The sequence below is a fragment of the Acipenser ruthenus genome, chromosome 20, assembly GCF_902713425.1.
Source record: "Acipenser ruthenus chromosome 20, fAciRut3.2 maternal haplotype, whole genome shotgun sequence".
In the NCBI taxonomy this organism is placed as follows: domain Eukaryota; kingdom Metazoa; phylum Chordata; class Actinopteri; order Acipenseriformes; family Acipenseridae; genus Acipenser; species Acipenser ruthenus.
Genome location: NC_081208.1, coordinates 24,531,123 through 24,551,420, shown reverse-complemented (window position 1 = coordinate 24,551,420; position 20,298 = coordinate 24,531,123). Strand labels below are relative to the sequence as shown.

General features: G+C 37.5%; 1 protein-coding gene across 1 annotated transcript in view; it reads left to right on the top strand.

Moving 5' to 3' along the window:
- The window catches only part of LOC117425858 (myosin-11), a 129,027-nt gene that overhangs the window by 42,450 nt on the left and 66,279 nt on the right, over positions 1-20,298 (top strand). Inside the window, exons 8-9 of the mRNA XM_058993719.1 lie at positions 14,548-14,694; positions 15,366-15,455. Coding sequence (XP_058849702.1) covers positions 14,548-14,694; positions 15,366-15,455 — 237 coding nt within the window. The remainder of the gene's footprint in view (positions 1-14,547; positions 14,695-15,365; positions 15,456-20,298) is intronic.

Sequence of the window (20,298 nt, the reverse complement as noted above, 5' to 3'; positions counted from 1 at the left end):
GTGTTTTCTATTTTTTGTTCACAAAAACTGAAATGTCTTATTTCTTGGGGAATAGATACAGAGAATCAGATTAGCTTCAACCACAGTGGGGATTAAATTACATTTTTTAATCAAACAGACCTCCTCATCTCTGCATTTAATGGGGGATTAAGGTGAGATATTGAAGCTGACTGTGTGCAGTGCAAGTTAACCTTATACGGTGCGCCATACGTCTACAAAAGCAGAAATGTCAAAATGAATCTTTTTTACAAAACCCAGTTTGACCATTCGAAGATCATTCCATTTAATTAATTTCATTTGGTTTAAAGAAAGTGCAATCTTGAATCCACTACAAAAGTATTTTTGTTGAATCCATTTTGCAGCATGTGTTTCACTACCTATGTTTGATGTCAGCTATGGCAGGGCGCTGACTCCACATGCCAGCATCCGTGTGTGTTTAAATGCCACCCGAAGCACAGAATAGCAGTTAGCTGAGTTATCGGCTGCAACAGTGCCTGTGGGAGAACAGCATTGTGCGCACATACACTCACACAGCAGTTTGAATGAATGGAGATTTCCCTCTTCACCACTTTCAGACATATTGTGATATTTAGCAATTTGGATTAAGTCTCATCTTTCGTAGACTGACTTTCCTGGACTTGAACTTGAATCAACTGGACTTAGAACTGAATCATCAGGGGCGGGATCAACCCTGGGTGCCTGTCTTTGTGACACTGCGCTGCTGAATTACAGACATGCCTGTGGGAATGAGCTGTACACTTGAATCTGTCTCTTTCTTGATATCATCTGCATTTTAAATAATTCAAATGAAATAAATAAATGAGAAGCAAGGCGTGCTGCTTGTATTATTTTGTATTTTGAAATGCTTGAATATTTGTGTCGGTAAACAGAATTGGCATATGATAAAGGCTGAAATAAAATAACATGACATTTTTGGCCAGACTGGGGATGTTATTTGATTTAGCCTGGGGGTAACTGGTGCTGGAGGTGGGCCAGTTCAGGAAGCCTGGTCGGTCTGGGTTAGAAAACAGATAGACTTCCTTTCCATTACTCGCCCCTCTGCTGTTTATCTAGACCTATCTATCTGCCCATCTACTTCTCATCACTGTATAGCAGTCTGTCTATCCAGTCCTGCTGAATTTCTGGAAATGCACACCAGTACTGTCTTGCTTAAGGTGTTGAGAATAGGTTCTTTATCCATCAAGAGCACAAGCAGTGGAAGTGGGAGCTTTCCCACATTTCCCTATGAGCATGCCTCAAGACTCCCCTGGAGGGACTACTCTTTTTGTGGGCGAGGGCTCAGCTCAGTCTCCATGCTTGTCAAATCATTGGCCTCTTTTTGAGAGGAGCTCAAGGGGCTGTGTTCTTTTAAATAAAACCAGGACCTGCTCCATCTAGCACAGTCGATGACGAACATTAAGGGAAAACATTTGTAGCACCTTGGCACTTGTGTTTGGAGTTAACCTATGCAAAGATGCCCGCTTCAGAAGTCTTTAAAATAATCAGTTATAATCCAAAATATTGTATAGTCCTTCCATGTATTAAAGTAGAGCATTTGCTTTGCTCCACAACAGATACTGCATTACTACTACTGTTCTGTATAATATGTACTGTAAAAGTCCTATTATACCAATGTCAGTACAGTGCACTGTCCTGCATTATGTTGTTTCTATGTCCAACATGTATACTGCATTATTCGGGCATTATAGCCCCCTGTCGTTAACAATAGTCTTCCCTCAAGTCTATAATTTTCCACTGTAGCCCTCCTCTCCAGTCCATATATATGTATGGGCTGGTTACAGTATGTTCAGATACCACCGCCTCCCTGCTTGCTTGCCTGCCTGCCTGCTGTGTTTTGTGCCGCCCATTGTATGTAGCGTGCTCTGGCGGCTACAGGCGCTTGTTAAAACCAATAACTTATCTCACATTCGAAGCTAATGGGAAGAATACTGGCCGCAGTGAAAAATAAATGACATCCTTTTTTTTTTTCCCTTTCTCTGCCCTCCTAACCCGCAGCGTAATATAGCGCTGGTGAGAGTATGCATTACAGATTTGAAGCATTAGAATTTATCTGTGCTGTATGACGCTGACTGATGCATTTGAAAATAATGTACTTCAGCGGTGCATTACAGAGACCCCCGTAACTAATGGACAGCTCTCGCCTGTGGCCGCTACTGTATATCATTCAGTCTACCTACATCATCAAGCCCTCTAGAATTTCTACAAGGCTGTCCAGGCTAGCTCTTTAGGTTCCCCATCACAACTGCTGGAAAAGCAGAAGCCATAGCTGTGCTCATCAGCACTATAATGAGCCCTAATGCAGTGCTTGTACTCAGAATTAAAAGTAAATAACAATAATGCTTATAATGACTAGGTAATCTTTGTACACAGGTATACGTGTGATTGTATGGTCATATTTTATTGAGCAAAGCATCCCACAAGTGCAGTGATACCCCAAATGTTATTAATTTACTACCAATGTAGAATGACTAGGTCAGACTTCATTGTACATTTAAATATCTTGTTCATTTAAATATCTTACTATATCCCTGAAATTAGATAACAGTCCCATCTCCAAATACATATGATTTTGGGTCCCAATCCATCTCACAAGTACAGTGGTACCCTAAGTGTTATACAAGTACTCCCAATGCAAAAGGACTGGGTGTGGAAAATGTGTCTTGGAAGTTACCTTTTCAGAAACTCGTTCTTGATTGGTCAAATTAAGAAATGTATCATATGGTTCTTCTGCATTAGTACTAAAACAAAGGAGATGAACCATGTGTAGCACTTCTGGAAGTGCAGTATATAAGGACTTGGTCAGTTAGATGATGTTTGACTGTTTATTAAATGGGTAGATGCAAAACGTGTGAAGGGGCCACACTTAGTGAAAATGTGTGCTGGGTCCATTATGCTTACCCTTTCACTGCTGTTTTTGTATGTACACTTTATAGTACACTGTATACTGTGAGGGAGGGGGCACTAATTTAAAAATTAAGAACTGCTCATTTGAGCTCCTTTTGAATTTTAAATGAAAATTAGGTTCTGGACTCTGTATCGCACAATGAACCGTTCTTTCACATTAGTTGCTGTGTTAGAAGAACAACTGAACCGGCTTCATTTACCAATATTCCAGCATTGGCTCATTTGCCTTTACCCCAGCATGTGTGTTTAGAATTAACCTGTACCTACTTCATCTTTACCAGCGCCCAGCATGCACTGCGTTGGGGACAATGTGCTGTTTATGTATAACGTGGACTTGTGTGTGTGTGTGTGCTGTCAAAACAGTTAGTCAAAGTATTTAACCAAGTGGCTTTTGGTCATTTTAATATATCTTGTTTTAACCTCATCCAAGTGGGGGGAGTCACTAGAATGTTGATTTATCCAGCTAATATATATATATATATATATTCACACCCTGGCAGAATTTTCTAGTGCAGTACATTTATTTTCTTCTACTTATATACTAGCAGCAAAAGTCCCCATCTTTCTTTCTTTTTTAATATCAGCTTTATTCATTTTATTTATTTATTTTTAATTTTCTTTCTTTTAATAAGCACAGCAAGCTGCACTGCATCCTTGAGAGAGGGAGAGAGATAAAAAAGGCAAGAAGATCAAATTAATTCCGTCCGCAGAGGGGTCAGTAGGCAGAAAGTGCATAGCAATGCATTCTGCTCAGCAGGCTAGAGGAGATAGGATGCTAATAAGATCATAAGATGAGAGAAGGAGTCAGGCCCTGGGGACTCCCATGAAGGTTTTCTGTAATTTTTTTTAAAAGAAATCGTCTAAAAAAAATAATGATGTCTGCTTTGAAATGCATTAATAATCTCGGGAGGACAGTTTTGTTCCGGGATGTTGAATGGCAATAAAATACCAAATTTATGAATCTAGAAAGGCGAATATATATATATACACACACACACACACACACACACACACACAACCTGAACACACAAAAAACAATATTCCTGCAGTATTTTCAAATTAGGGGAGATTACCTCCAGGGTGCAATGCCCTCAGCCTGTGCCTTCGGACATTATAGCCCCCTGTCGTTAACAATAGTTTTCCTTCAGGGCAATAATTTTCCACTATAGCACTCCTCTCCAGTCCATATACATACACACACAGTAGATGCCGGTTATTAGCAACCCTGATAAAGACAACTTTCGGTTATTTTTATTTATATATAATATATATATATATATATATATAAAATATAATAGTGGTTTGCAGAAGTATTCACCCCCCTGCAAAGTTTTCACATTTTGTTGGCAGCTGAGCGTACTCCACGGCGCTTTCAAATTAGACTTTATGTAGAATCTACACAAACTACTCCACTTTGATCAAGTTAAAAAATACATATAGAATATAAATAAGTAAGATTTAAACAGAGAAAAACAGATTAATCTCAGTTGCATAAGTATTCAACCCCTTTGCTACTGAAGCCCTAAATCAGCTCAGGTGCAAATGATTTGTTTGAAAGGTCACAAAATTAGTGAAATGGTTTCAACCTGTGTGTACTCAAAGTTGTTTAACTTGTAGATAATTTCCCTCAGGTATATAAAGACTTTCAAGCTGCAACTCATATTGTGATCCAACAAAGCAAGCATGAAGATCAAGGAGCTTTCGAAACAAGTCAGGGATAAAGTGGTAGAGAGGCACAGAGCAGGAGAAAGGTACAAGACAATTTAAAAGGCACTGATTATCCCTCTCGGCACAGTGATGTCCATCATTAAGAAGTGGAAGATGCATTATACCACCCAGACACTACCCAGATCAGGTCGCCCTCCCAAACTGAGCGGCCGGGCAAGCAGGAAACTGCTTCGGGGTGTCACTCTGAAGCCAACAATGACCTTGAGAGATCTGCAAAGCTCTGTGTCTGAGATGGGAGTCAGTGTTCACACATCAACAATAAGCCGGTTCCTACACAAAGCTGGCCTGTATGGATGGGTGGCAAGAAAGAAGCCATTACTCTTAAAGCACGTATGGAGTTTGCGAAAAAGCATGTAGATGATACTGCAGACATGTGGAAAAAGGTTTTGTGGTCAGACGAGACAAAAATTGAACTTTTTGGTCTAAATTCCAAGCATTATGTCTGGCACAAGACCAATACTGCACATCACCCAGTCAACACCATCCCAACTGTCAAGCATGGTGGTGGCAGCATCATGTTATGGGGATGCTTCTCTTCAGCAGGGACTGGGAAGCTTGTCAGGATAGAGGGGAGAATGGATGGTGCAAAGTACAGGTGAATCCTTGAGGAAAACCTGTTCGAGTCAAAGGGTTAGACATAGGATGATTGCTGTCATTACCTAAAGTCAATTAAAATGTAAAATGATTTATTGTCAAAAAGCGGAGAAAAGCTGTAATCGTTTCTACAGCTGTGTGTGTCTCTCTCTCTCCTCTCTCTCTCTCTCTCTCTCTCTCTCTCTCTCTCTCCCACCACTACAGCTGGCCTAAGGTTTTGCATCAGCTAGAATTTTAAGATTGAGACATTTGTTGTTAAAATGAAAAACCAACAATCTGCTCTTAATGTTAAGACTTCCTGGATCTCTTCCAGCAGATAATCAATTAAAGATGTGAAGACTCAGGTGAGACTTATTACTGGGTTGGATAACTCCTGTAACAATACCCTATTTAGCAGAAGCCAGGTTGCTGCAGCTGATATAACAAATCCCATGGAGGAAATAAAAAAAAAAGAAAAATAGGGTAGAGGGTTTGTCCAGTCCTGCCAACTGCAGTATTGAAATTAGACGCATCCAGAAATAAAGGGGTTAAAATGTGTAGGGTTTTGGAGAGGGAGGAGAGATATCAGATAACATAATAGCATTAAAAGGTTGACAGTACCTGCTGCATAATGGGAGTGTTACTGACCCTCTTAATTTACAAGTAATTCCCAGTCTGATTGTTATTTGAAGTGCACCCACAATGTATAAATGTATTAATGGTTCACTACACTTTTTATTTATTTATTTTCCTGGCAGTGCTAATGTTTCAGTTTGCTTTTTAATAATAATACACTAAACCACATTTCCAGCTAAATTTAGACTTTGATATTTTTATATATAAATACAGGTATACCTTGTTTATGTCTCAATGCATTACTATCTGAATTGTAAACAGTAATTTATTTAGCCCTTTGCTTTGATGTGTTTTATCAGTTAATCCAACCCCTCTGCCTTTAGTGTCAACACCTTTTGATGTAGCTTATGTGCACTTCCAAATAGAATTTTTAATAAGCAGTCGTTATTTTGATTTCTGTCTGAATGAAAAGAGTGACCTCTGGCATGCATATATATATATATATATATATATATATATATATATATGTTAGACAGATACGCTTGGCTGACATTAAACACTGCATGTCTGAGGGAGGTGAGATTGGGGGCCTATCGGTATGTGTTTTTATGAGAGGTGCCATCAGATCAGATTCACACTAATGAAAATAATTCAAATGCTGCTTGAGTAGAAGGGTTTGTGTTATTAGTTTTAGTTAGTCACATTTAAAGCTGTAGTGTTGCTTGATCATGTTTTACACTAAAATGTGTTTACTACATCCTTGCAGAGTTTTGTCTTCTCTGCACTATATCAGCATATCAGAGGTTGAGAGATGTATGACTATAGCCTTTGGTGACTATTTTATGTTCTGTACTACACTGAACATGGTACAAAATGATATTCTATCTGCATTTAAAAATTCCTAAAATGAATATTATTACTGATAATATTATACGTGTCTACAATGGTGCTTAATTATGTTGTTTTTTTTAGACTGCGGCTTCCCTCCATTTATTCGTTTGACATGAACATTATCATATATTTTAAAAGAAGAGCTGGGAGCTATTTTACAGATTTTATTTCCGAGAACTATGCTGTAAGCGCCATTCTTCTAATAATTACAAGATAAATTGTATAGTTGTCTGATTATTAGGAGATCTTTGAATTTTGATTATTAAAAAGAACCAGGGTATTGGGTTTAGACCATTAACCACCCCCTAGTAGAAAGAAGAATAATGATAAATACATTGATCTGTATAACATGTTTGGTGCGAGGCGCACACACACACACCATTCTGCGCATCTTGTCTGGGTTTGTACCTAATTCATAGAAGTTATTTGCACTGTACCCCCTCCCGCTTTATCTGCTCACCATAACTTCCATGATCTATATATTTTTAATAGCTACATCTGGCTTTCAGTGACCCGTTTGCTCCGAAGAGCTGCTTCTGCGTTTCCGTTTAGAATATCGTGTCAAGACGAGTACAGAGTAGGCAACTGCTTGTCGAATGAATGAGAAAAAAATACCAATATGTATTTCATAACTTCTGCCTTTATATGAAGTCATGACGTTCCCCCCCTGGTATATTCCAGTTTATATAGGCATCATCATCATCAAGCTGCCGTTATTATTCAAATCTACACGTCAATGTGGAGAAGGGACTGTGAATGAACCTGAGTCCGAGTGTGTGTGTGTTTGTACGCCGCTCTGGTTTCCGTAGGTAGTGCAATAGAGAAAAGCCACGGAATGTTGATCAAGCAGTGCTAGAGCGCCCTCACACTGTAGCCGCCCGGGTCCAGTTAGTGCAATCCCACCATAGCGTACTACTACCACTACACTTGTGTGCGAGACGAGAGGGGCTGCGGCACGACTATACTACGAACAAAACCATCATCTCTTGGCTCGATAGAGACCACTTTTTTTTTTTTCTTCGTATCTCGTTCTTGGAAAACAGCCTCAGCCTATACATTTCAGTGGATCTATCACAGTTTTGAAAAGTCTAATTTCTTGTGGCATTTTGGCTTTGGCATATACTGACAGTATGTACATGTGTATTTAAATATAGTTAAATGACTAAATATATAACGTTACATTTCAAAAGTAAAATATGTTGTACTTCAGATTACCTGTATTGTCCAGCAATGATCAAGTACAACACAGAAGCATTAAAAACAGTCTGCAGTATTACAACTAGTCAGTTCTGTCTTGTCAAAATGAACAATTGTTATACCTTAAACATACTGTTTCAATTTGAACCCGTTTTAAATTGTATTTACTGTTAATAAATGTGACTGTATCTTTATGCACATCGCATTCGCAAAATCAATGTTTCTGTTCATCATCTTATGAATATTAACCTGCAATTACGTTTCTTTAATTGGATTTGGGTTGCGTTTATTGCGGATAACGAAAGATATGAAAATGAAGAAAGTTAACCTGTGTTTTAAATGTGTTTTTATGAGTTTATTCTCCAACACTTCAAAAAACATAACTATTATTTATATATTTTTGTAAATTGTTAGAATAAAACAGAAAATAATCCCATTCGTAAGAGCTGTTCGCTTTGGCTTCACATGCATTTCCACAACGCTAAATATAGGCCTATAGTACAAATGATTATGTATGACAGAGTGCATCAAAATAATAGATCAAATGGCAAAATGTTCATACAATGAAGGCACTGTTTTTTAGAGCTAGATAAAATGTTATCTCCCAGTGTAACTGAACGCATTAGCTTTCCTTCAGCATTTGACCTGAAATGTAAACGTCTATTAAGGTAATTGCTGGTTTATATTTTAAATGTATATTTTAACTGAATTGAAATAAATAAAAGCTTAAGGAACTATACAGATATTTAATATTATTTTCTTTTGTACATGGTTGCTCGATGAAATTCGCGGTTTACCTTTAAAAGCCTTTTTAGACATTATCACTCAAGGGATTAAAGAGATCAGTTTTATAGTAAAAATCATTTGCGGGTGATAATTAGTTAATAACGTGGCGCGATACCTTTGTGTGACCTACAAGTAATTTATTTCTTGGAAAAATAACCTGACCTCAAAGTTGAAATGCTACTTTCTTGATATTGATTTCTGAGTCCTGTGTATCGGGACCCACCCAGTGGATGCTATTTTGCTGTTCTCATATTTCAAATTCGATAAATATATGTGCTGTGAAAATGTTTCCTTCGCTTCTGTCCATATGCCTTGTATCAGGCTACTATGACGACATGAATGCCAGTTGTTGTAGAGCCCAGCTGCACCCTATTTAAACCAAACGTGACGGTGAATAAAATGTGATTTAAAGGTGTTTGGTTTAAATATTAAGCATTAAACATTACTTTTATAAGTCAATTTACCACATGTAGGTTATATTCCAGACATCAAACAGTCGTACCATATGCCATGCCAGTGGTACTTACATGAAGTACATGCTATTGAAAACATTTGTGTTGGACTAAATATTACCATGAAATGAACAGCTTCCGAAAGCGAAACATGGTAGACTTGTGTGTGTGTGTGTGTGTGTAAAACAGCAATGGAATTTATTAACATGGAGAGTAAGGTTATAGTATGGAAAAGGTAAAACGCGCAATCGCCTTGTGTACTATACAGCATATCACTCACTAAGCATTATTGTGTAGTATTGTTTAGCGCTTGAGGGCAAAATATGACTTCCTTGTAACTCTTTTTGTTTTCAAAAAGACATTTTTTTTAAAAAAAGTGTGTATATATATATATATATATATATATATATATATATATATATATATATAAAATATATAAATGGTTTGATTTAATACATTTTATTTCTGAATGTACCGCATCAACAATTAAAAGAAGTTTTTGCAAAATAAAAAACAAATAGCCTGTACCAGATACTTAAATTATGGCATTTAAAAGAATGATAAAATACAGGAAACATGTATGTGTGTTATGTTAATAATAATAATATTATTGTTATTATTATTATTATTATTATTATTATTATTATTATTATTATTATTATTAGCGTCATCCCTTTTTTTTCTTCTCCGTGTCTGATTTCACAGCCAACCTTCCACATCTCGCCAGCGGTGCATCAGGACTGCTCCATAAGCACAGCCTTTAGTGCCTGTTGTTTTGTGAGACAGACGCTTGTAGGTGATTGACCTCTCTTTCTTGTAAAACGTGACCCACAATTTCAGTGGCCAATTTAGCTTTAGAAAATGGATTTATACAATCCCTGCGGTTTGCTTACAAGCACCACTGAATCATACTCCTTTAGCAAAGCATATGATTTAAAACAAAAACAAAAAAGTATCTTTATATATAAGCTAGTCTGGGCAAAAGGATATAGATACATACAAAGAAAAAGTGTTAAAATGAACACAACAAGGTGTTTTGCTTCTGGAATAAATGCCATAGTTAAAATAGCTGTAATCGCTTTGTACCCTGAGTAAGCAAGTGTTGGTTTGCTACATTTAAAGTATAGGTATATGAATAAATACCACAATGTTCCTGTAGTAATAACTATGGTTTTTGTTTGACTTATGTTTGAAATAAATTAGAAAAATGTATGCAGTTGTGCTCCCTAAAATGTAAATTAGCTCCTAGTTCAACACCCAGATAATTTGACTTCACAATTCTGCTAGGTGTTGAAATAACTGCCATTCCCACCTCTACTGTTTTGATGATTACATTTTTTTAATGAGTTTTAAATGGTTTAAATGCAGGAAAGGAAGAGTATAGTGTCACATACAATAACAGAATAACACTGTATACACCCCACTCCGCACACATACACCTACCCTAAGCTCCTCTTTGGAAAACCTCTTATTGCAGAAAATAAAACTGTTGCTCTAGCTTAATAGAAAACAAATACTGGTAAACGTTCTCTAATAATAATATTAATAATATATAAAGTTAATATGTGTGTGTGTGTATATGTATGAATGTATGTATGTATGTTATTTTTGTGCATTTCAAATCAAGAGAAAGGTAGTGATGGTTATGATGATGTTTATAATAATAATAATAATAACAATTAGATCCAGTTTTAATAATTGTTATTATTATGGTAAATGGGTTGAAATATCATTATCAGACCTTTAAGTTCCTTTTTTATTGTTTGAAGTTGTGAGAATTTCTTGTTTTGCGGCTCCATATTGAGAATTGATATTGTTTCCCTACAGTTGTCTGTAATTCGTGTCTGTCTAATGCTGTCTGTGGACGACCAAGACAATGCAATTCTTTATTTTCAAAAGGTTCATTTGATGCTTTGGCCTTTTAACACCTGCTACAGTATAACGAATATGGAGCCACTGTAGTGTTCAAAAGAAAACATGATAAATGTTCAAGGAGGTCTTTGTTTATAGTATTGTATATCTTGTGATTGAGTGTATTTTTATGAATGATATATATTTGGAGCTCAATGACAGCAAACAGTATAAAACATAGGGGAAAGATAAAACCAATTGATGTGAAATTTGAAGATTTTTACTTAAAAAAAAAAAAAAAAAAACTGCTTGTGGGGGAACAAAAAAATCTTAAAGGTAATGAGGGGTAGGAGGAGGAAACTCACAAAAAGAGGAGGAAAACAAACACCTCACTTCTCTAATTAGCCAGATATAAAAACACCCTCCACCTCTGTCATTTCCACCCTTTTAACTACCTCTTGGCTTTACTCTTGAATGGGACATGCAAACAAAAACGCCAGTACATTATGCAAACAAATCCAGCCATGTTGGGTAGTCTATGCTACATCTGCGTTCACAGTGACACACAGCACTCTACTGCAGTCTCAGATTGTGCACGTATAAACCTATTCAGAAAACCATAAAGACTGTTGAAGGGATGTTTTGCAAATGATTGTCTGCACCATTTAATCTTATTTTAATCAAACTACAAAAACATTTTAAAAAGTCATTTTTGTGATGTTCCACTTTGGACAATTATACATAGCATGGTAAATATAACTGCACTAACAAGTACCAGGAAATAAAAACAAAACAAAAAAAAAACAGTGACTCTTTATTAAAATCTGTACTCCAATAAATTCTGCAATATCAACATTCTGGGAAATAAACAATTTTTTCTTGAAAATGAAACCGACAGTTTTTCAAGATCGATCTGCAAGCCTTATCCTGTTATACCAACAAGTTCCCCTACAATGGGGCATTGATTTGCAATATCTCCAAATCTGGTACTATAATCCAGACTGTCTTATATTTGTAAACCAAGTAAATGTCATTGAGGATTTGCTAGGAAGTAAGCTTAATAACAGACAGGCTGCATCATATAATACAGGGTGTGACCAGTTTAGGAACAGAATTAGGAACTCCTGCATTAGGAAGTAAAATAGGCACATCTTATTAGGTAAAATAAAAGTTAATTAAAAAGACTGGAGTAAGCGGTATGAAAATATAACCCAATTTTGTGTGAAGGACCTCAGACTTCTTTTGGTGGACTGTGGAGTACTGTATAGAAGGGTTTTGGCTGTCATTTGGCTGTAAAACAAAGATTTATGAGAGTTAGAGCAAGATGGTGGGTGCCAAATGACCTGAAGCATGTGTTTCCCAGACTGCAACTGCAACCGTGATATTCTTCACAAATAATGCTCTTTTAACATTAACAGACAGGATGATGGTGCAGTGGGTTTAGGGTCTATGCGTTCACATCTCAAGACCTGAGTTTGAATGCTGCTTAGGTCGCATAGGAAATGAGTTCAGTGATCTCAACTTTGGTTTCTGTGGACTGTAGTCCTCATCACAGAACCACCACACAGTCTGGTTGTGGTGCTGGTTTATGGAGTCTAGAAACAAGGACTTTGTCTCTAGTGCTAACAATCCAGAACCTTCATAGCACAAAACATAATATAACAAAAAAGGCATTCTGCTCCAAAAAACATCACGTGTATGAGATGAAACACTATTGTCTGGGTCATCACCCCGTCTCCTGGACAGGGATTGAAATCTAATACCCCAGTAATAGTAATTGGTTAATTGCGAGGTTAGCACAGGAATTTCCACTGTTGCTGGCTGTGTGTGAACTCGGGGTGGAGTCTGGGTTGTCTGCCACTCTGTTTTGGGGATGCGTGTTTGAGTGAAGAAATTGGGTTGAGTGGGTTCTTGTATATTCTGGAATTTGCCCTTTTCTTACAACATGTTTAATTTCTCTGTTTTAGTTTTATCCGGAGAACCGCTCATCCAACTGCGATGGAACGGCATGGATAGTGCTTTCAACACTTGCTTTTGCATGTATTCTGACCTGCTCTCATCTGAGTTTCAATTGAAGGCTGTTGAAATTTTGCATTGACATTTGAGAGAAGATGTTAATCCACATACTATTGATTACATTTGTATTAAGTTTTTAAAATACCGAGCAAAAATGAAATTTTTCAACGTAGATTCTGTGCCCAATGACCTTTTTTTAGCTCCAGAGAAACTATGATGTCAATAAAACACAAAATTTTTTGTGTACTTGAATTTCTTCTCATAATTTTACCCCAGAATTGATGGTGTTTAAAGTTTTGGAAGAAATTCTTATACTTGTTCAATAAGCAAGCAATGAATTATGTATAGGGTAATAGGTACAGAGGGTTTTTAGATGAATCTTAATAATGGACATTGTAATTCTTCTGTTACTATTTATAACATGTACTGTGATTAAAAAAACAACAAGTAAAAGTTAATATAAATGAAACAGGAAGTTTATTCCATGATCAGGAAGTGAATTTGATGAGAATGCAGAAAAACACAGGAATCAGGATGGTTAATGTAGAATATAGAGCACTGAGCCCTGCATGCTACAGGGATGTTGTATGAATAAAAACATTACTGCAAAATGATTTCTGGTATAAGACGACATACAGAATATTAACTTATTATAAATCACAAAAATTTATATTGTACTCTGTAACTACTGTACTGACAAACAGTGTTTATCTGTACACAGGATAAGATGTACTGGAATTTTGACAAATTATGATTTCTCATACTAGATTTATAATTGAGAATTGAAATGACTCTTCCTCATTCATTACAAGAAACTATGAAGATTTTAAAACAAAAATGACACCTTTGTCAATATGCAGACGAGGGGAGCTGTGTAATATGCATTCTAGATTAGTAACATTGTAGATTTGGACAATTCTATTATAAGGAAAGTATACAAGGCAGTTAACATCGGAAGCTAGGAGTCAGTATACATTATAATAATTACCTTCATATAAATATTGCTCTAGGTTTTCCCTGTTTATTGCATGAACAACATGTTGATTTTTATTAAGAGATGAACACATACCAGCTCATGTGTGAACGAGGCAAGCACAGACTACAGGGAAAATCGAATCCTGCACTACCTGAGAAATTAACTCTGTGAACCCCGTATCTAACAGAAAAGAAACAGAGTTAAAGTGCTAACCTCCCTTCCTTCAACTTGAATCACCTGAACTTTAAATTTAAATATGAGAATTGGGGGTTTGGTCTTCAAATATCAGATTAGTGCATCAGTGTATGCTCACTAGTCGTTGCTTTGGGCTCCAAGTTCAAGGCATTCGTATTTAAACCAGCAGGTATGTTGAACTCGATAGAAAGCGTGTTTACACTGTGGGTTGGTTCTGTATCCAGTAGGGCACATCGTTTAAGCTTTGTGCATGTTTGCTGTGTCCTTTAGGAGGTACTGTTCTGAGCTGGTGGTTTTGTGCTGTGATTTAGTAGGGGGTGGTGTTTTGTTGCTGGTTGTGATTCTGTGTTTAACCGGTGCTTGTGTGATTTTGTGTTTCAGGTTCAGGATCGTGAGTCAAAGATCCAGGAGCTTCAGGACACCATCACAGAGCTGCACCAGGAGATCTCGCTCAAAGACTCAGACAAACTGAGCCTTCTGCAGGAGCAGCACAAGCTGGAGAGCAGAGTCAATGAGCTGGGTCAAGAGGTAACTCACTGTGTTTAGGACGTGGTAGGCTTGCTCCACCAGCAGGAGCCACAGAATTATTTTCAGCATTGAGGTTCATACCAGCAATCCCCCACACTTGCTGGCAGATAGGTTCTTCCCTGAAGTTATAACATATAAGACACTGCAGGTGCAATCACTATATTATAATCAATATCAGACACGTAAAAATCATCAATAACAGGGGATCAAAAGCCTTCAAATAATATTATAATATATGCATAACTTTATTATTAAGAAGGAAGAAGTACAAAAAAATGAAGACTTCACAAAAACATTTAAAAACAACAAAAAACATGTTTGTGCTTTCACTAGACACCAAACAGGAATCCATGGTGAGTAATCGATCATTTCATTGAATGTTTTATTTAAGCTCGCAAGCTTAAAGCCATGCTAATAACTAATCAAAACATTTGTCCTTGCCAAATATTCTAATATCTATGTGCACTGAACTGTAATAACGTAACCCAAAATCCAGACGTATCATTGTTAGTGTATGCAGTACAGTATGTGTAGAGAGGTGTGTGTGAAATAATCTGCCTTGGCGTGTGAAGCCTGTTTTTATTTTAATTTACCAGTTCGGCACAGGACGGAAGTGAAGCCACAGTATTTATTCATAATTGTAGCATGCATTCTGTTCCTTCCTTTTGCAGGTATGGCATTTGAAGGAAACCATTAGCCATCTGAGGAGAGAGCTGCTGGAGTTTGGAAGTGCAACCTGCAGCGGTGCCCTGGGCCAGAGTGTAAGTACTGCACTCACTGAGGGCTTGTGAAAAGAGTCAGAACAGTGCTGTCTTTGTATCTTGTGGTTAGATCATAGATGTGGTGATCTACTGGTGTAAACATAATAACAGGCTCAGATTGTCATTTATTTTGGGTAGATATTTGTATTTGGCAGCCTTGGACAGTTGTAGGGGATTTCTTTCTTTTTTTCCTTCTGATTAACAGCACAGGAAAATATGTGCCTTCTGAAAACCAAGCATGTATGTCAGCAACTGGCTGTTGTCACCCCCCCCAAAAGATGAGCTAACTGCCTCATTATGTCCTGACACTCGCAACTACCTGGCACCTGGCCCAGAGAGGGAGGGGGTCCATTTACTGTAATGAATCCTAATGCTATGTAATTTTAATCAGTGTGTAATTGTGCATAATTGCCTTGTAATTCCTGCATAGGATTAGATTGTAATTGCAGAGTTTAAACATTGTCAGCGAAAACCAAAAAAACACAGTTCATGATTTTTTCATTTTAAGAGTAGTAGTAATAATAACAAACAACGATCGGTGCCAGGTGTTAGAAAAATACAGCCCAACTGTATTTCATTGACTGAGTTTTGGGAAAGCAGTGTGGGCAAGTAGTTAGACCGGCAACTGGGAGAGAAGGAATCACCGTGGGTCTAAGTTTAGAGCTGAAGGACAAGGTGGGAGTGAAGCTGTGTGGCCTTGTAGTTGGAACTAAACGCCTGGGAGGATGGCCTAATGGTTAGAGCTGAGGGACTAGGAGGGAAGCAGTGTGGTCTAATGGTTCAAGTTGAGATGCGCATGTCACCAGGACCCTGGGGCAGTGACAGGAGGAGCGCTAGGTCAGTTATCACCCCCGCCTTCCCCCCTGACAATGGCTGTGCATTAGGAAGGAGAGGCAAAGTCACACAACATTAGTTTGGTAGTGGAGTTCAGAGCAGAGAGCCATTACTCTTGTGTGACAGTATCAAGAGGGCAGCAGAGCTGGGTGCTCCTGCCCAGCACTCTCACTCGTCACGTGCCGCTCGGAGGAGATTGCCTTATACTTCAGCGGGCAGATGACATGCCTGTGACACCCACACATGTGTCACTTTCAAGAGCCTGTGCCTGGGTGGGAGAGAGATCCTGTGTCAGGGACAAGCTTGAGAAAGCCAGTATATAGTGAAATAATAAATCCAGTACAAGGAATGAGATGCAGTAACATTGAGGGCTCTTTGGTTATGCTGGTACCACAGTGTGTTAATGCACTAGTGTTGCACCCCTGGGGCTTTGTGTTCAAAGCCAGTTAACTGTTCTGTAGGTCACCAATTAAATTAGTTTTGTCATCTCAACAATTAGGAACTGCCAAGCACTGGACATAACAAGGAGCACTAAATAATATATTTAACACTGCTCAAAGTAAAAAATGATACATAAAAAAATTAAGTTAAGCACAGTGCTGTCTTTTAACAATTGCCGTATGAACTACTCATAATGATTAAAAAAATAAATAAATAAATAAATAAATTAGTGTTTCATACTAATGTCATTTCTTTGATTTATTTTTTTTTTTTCTGTGAAATTTTATAATACGTATAATAAAAACATCAGTTTTGTTTTGCTACCTTAGCTCCCATTGGGATATAAGATTTTTATAAGATAAGTCATTTTTAACAAGTGACTTGGTGATTGAGTGCCTTCATCTGCCCAGTTGCATTGCACTGCGGCAAATGTGTTTTCCACAGCAGTAAAACAAAGTAGCCAAGTGACCTACTCTTTTCTATGGAGAAAGAGACGGACACATGTATTATTCTGGTGTAAAACTGAACATGATTGTGGGAGACTACAGCTTTAAGTAAACCTACAAATAAAAGGAAGGAAGGAAGGAAGGAAGGAAGGAAGGAAGGAAGCTGTAGATGACATGTCGGCTCTGTGGGGAGTTACACCCGTTTGTCATCCCTCCTCTCCCCATCTCATCCGTCTCAAGAAGACAAGTGTTTATTACTATTCAAAACCAGCCTTTGTTGTGATTCTCTCCTTCTCTTCCTCGCTCTCTCTCTCATTCCACTCCTTTCATTTTGTACGAAGCGGGGGATTGCTGCTGCCGCTGCGACGGTTTATGATTAGAAAGAGAGAGAGATTCTCGGCAGGGCTTTCTGTTTTATATTCATCAAAAGGGGTTGCTTTGATTTGCAGTTTTTTTGACATGTGGCTGCACAAAAAATGTAAATTGTACACTTAGTGCACGCACTCATAAAATCCCCAATTATCACTATCTTGTTTCGATGCATCTCTTTTATTAATGGTTTTTAAAATTATTATTATAATTTGTATTATTATTTGTTTTAAATATCTTGTTAATTGGTGTAATCTTAATGCCAATAATCCTGACCTGAAAAACCACCTGTATTATTTCTTGCATTTCTTACTGTGTGACTATACAAACTAAATGGAACCAATAATCAAATAATGAATATACGTTTTCTTTTTTTTTTTAAATGACATCCAACGAATATGTTTCCAGAAATATTTCTATTGCCCCCCTTTTACCTTTTAAATACATAACATAGAGCCCCGTAAATGGATATACTGTAGGGCTGGTTAGCTCGTTTTTATGAGACATGGGCAGTAGAGTATTGCACACAACATGCCAGGTTACCAGTGGTGTGAAATTGAAGTTTGGATGATCAAGGTTTTATTGTACTGTATAATCGGTAATAACTCACTGATCTATAGTGATGGACTGAACCAGAAAAAAAAAATATATATATATATATATATCTCAACATCTCAACACCTGCCGTGATTTTCCTACCCAAGCACTGGTTTCTGCTTGAAAGATGGTGTGCAGGACCTTGCAGCACTAGACAATTGAAACCCAGGTTTCGAGTGCATTCTAAGTGTAGCCCCCTGGTGTGGAAACAAGTGATGTGGTTTAAGTGTTAAACCCCCCTAGTGCTCGGGGGAGTTGGCATGTGTTGTGTATGGTAATAATCCACCTCTCTGGAGAGCCAGAGCAGGCTATAAATACTGAAAGTCTCTCAGATTAGAGAAAGGGCAGTTAATATATGTGGTCCCACGTGTGCTGCAGTGGTCACTCCCAGGGGTACTGTCTCAATGCAGTCCCTTTGTATTGCATCTGCTCGAGTCTTTACAAGGTTGCTGCAATCTTCTGAAAATGCTCCAGTTTAATAATATCGTAATAAACCATTATATTTTAAAAAATGGGATAGCCAGTATTTTGTTGTTTTGTTTTATATGTAGAAAGCACAAAGCAGGACCAACGGAAACTTAGCATTGAGCTTTAATGCAGCAGAGAAACCTTGTGAACAAAATAGATAGAGTAACAGGTTCCTATATATTTAATAAAGCCCGGTTTTCTTTGGCTTTAAGATAGTTATACAAAAATGTTTTTGACCTGTGTTAACACTGGGGTTTCTCTTCAAAAGTGGGCCAAGTGATCTTTATTTTCCACACGCAAGTCCTGTTTAATGGGATGAAAATAATAAGACATCCATTACTGTGTAGCAGCATGAGCCATAATGGGTCCAATGGAAATATTCTCATTGGACTTGATCAATAAAATATTGCTGTGTTTTTTGTTGTGTTTTTGCTAACACATTTGTAGGGGATCCTGCAAATCTTTGCAGTGCATTGCTTTGTGTTGACCTAATGACATAAAGAAAGAATTACAGCATTTCACACAAATACAGGGTAACAAACACAAGTTCTGACAATTTAAAGTCCTCTGTGAGAATAATGTGGGCGATATTTAGGTTAGTACTTTTATACCCATTGGCTACAATAGAATTGTGTTGTCTTGTGCCCCACTTGCCTGATTTCCTTGCCCTGTTGGAGGGTTTTTCCACAGCAGTAAAAGAAAAGTGGCCAAGTGACTTCCAGCTGCTTGTAGGGAAAAATGAAAGACAAATTGCAAAGCTGCTGCTGGGATCCAGAGAATATGGTCATTCTGGTGCAGCTGTAAATTAAAATGTCTAGTTGTTATTTCAACACATTTTTCTTGTTAATAACAGCTATTTTGTTTAGATGCATAGTAGTGGACTAGCGCAAAAGCGTAGTAAATGTATTTGAGTGTCCCTGATGCCCTAAATGTCTTCACACACTTTCAGAGCTGTCTTCTCTAAACAATATACTTGAGGCCGCAGTGCACTGAACCAACACAGCACTGTTTGAACAGAGACGGTATGTAGAGGGGAGCAGAGAAGGAAATTAACAGTGTAAATTATTAAAGCAATTCCAAGTTCTGCAAACATTCCCGGGAAAATGAAGAGACTGTATGTGCTCAGAGCTACTCCACGGAGACACACCACTTCAGTATCAACAGTGTCGGCCCTGTGCCAAGGTGAGGCCAGTTACCAGATAATCCAAAATATTTCAACCTGCTATATGCTGCATATTCAACACAGTTTGATCATCTTTTATTTATAATTTAAAATAATGTTACAAGTATTTGATACACACTATTTTGAAACAAAGAAAAACACATTTTAAAGTTATGAAATGTTTTGATTGCAATGGTATTAACAGGTTAATATTCTAACTATAACTATGAGTCTATTGATGTGCACTGGAAAGTAGATGTAAAATTGATTTTTTTAGGACTTTCCAGCCTTATAATAGATCTGAACAGTAGTTTGTTTCACAGAGATGTTTGTTGACCTTATCAATATTACTGAATATATTTTAAAATATTCTGCAATAGAGCAGTTTTACAAGGTTTAGGGCTACAGTATTTAGATTTGTTGGTGTTTAGATCATTAAAACCGTTTTGAAGTTTGGAATTTTTGCCAACCCTCCTGCCCGTTTTTTCTCTGATTTCTCTGAATGATCTGTGGAATGCAGGAGACG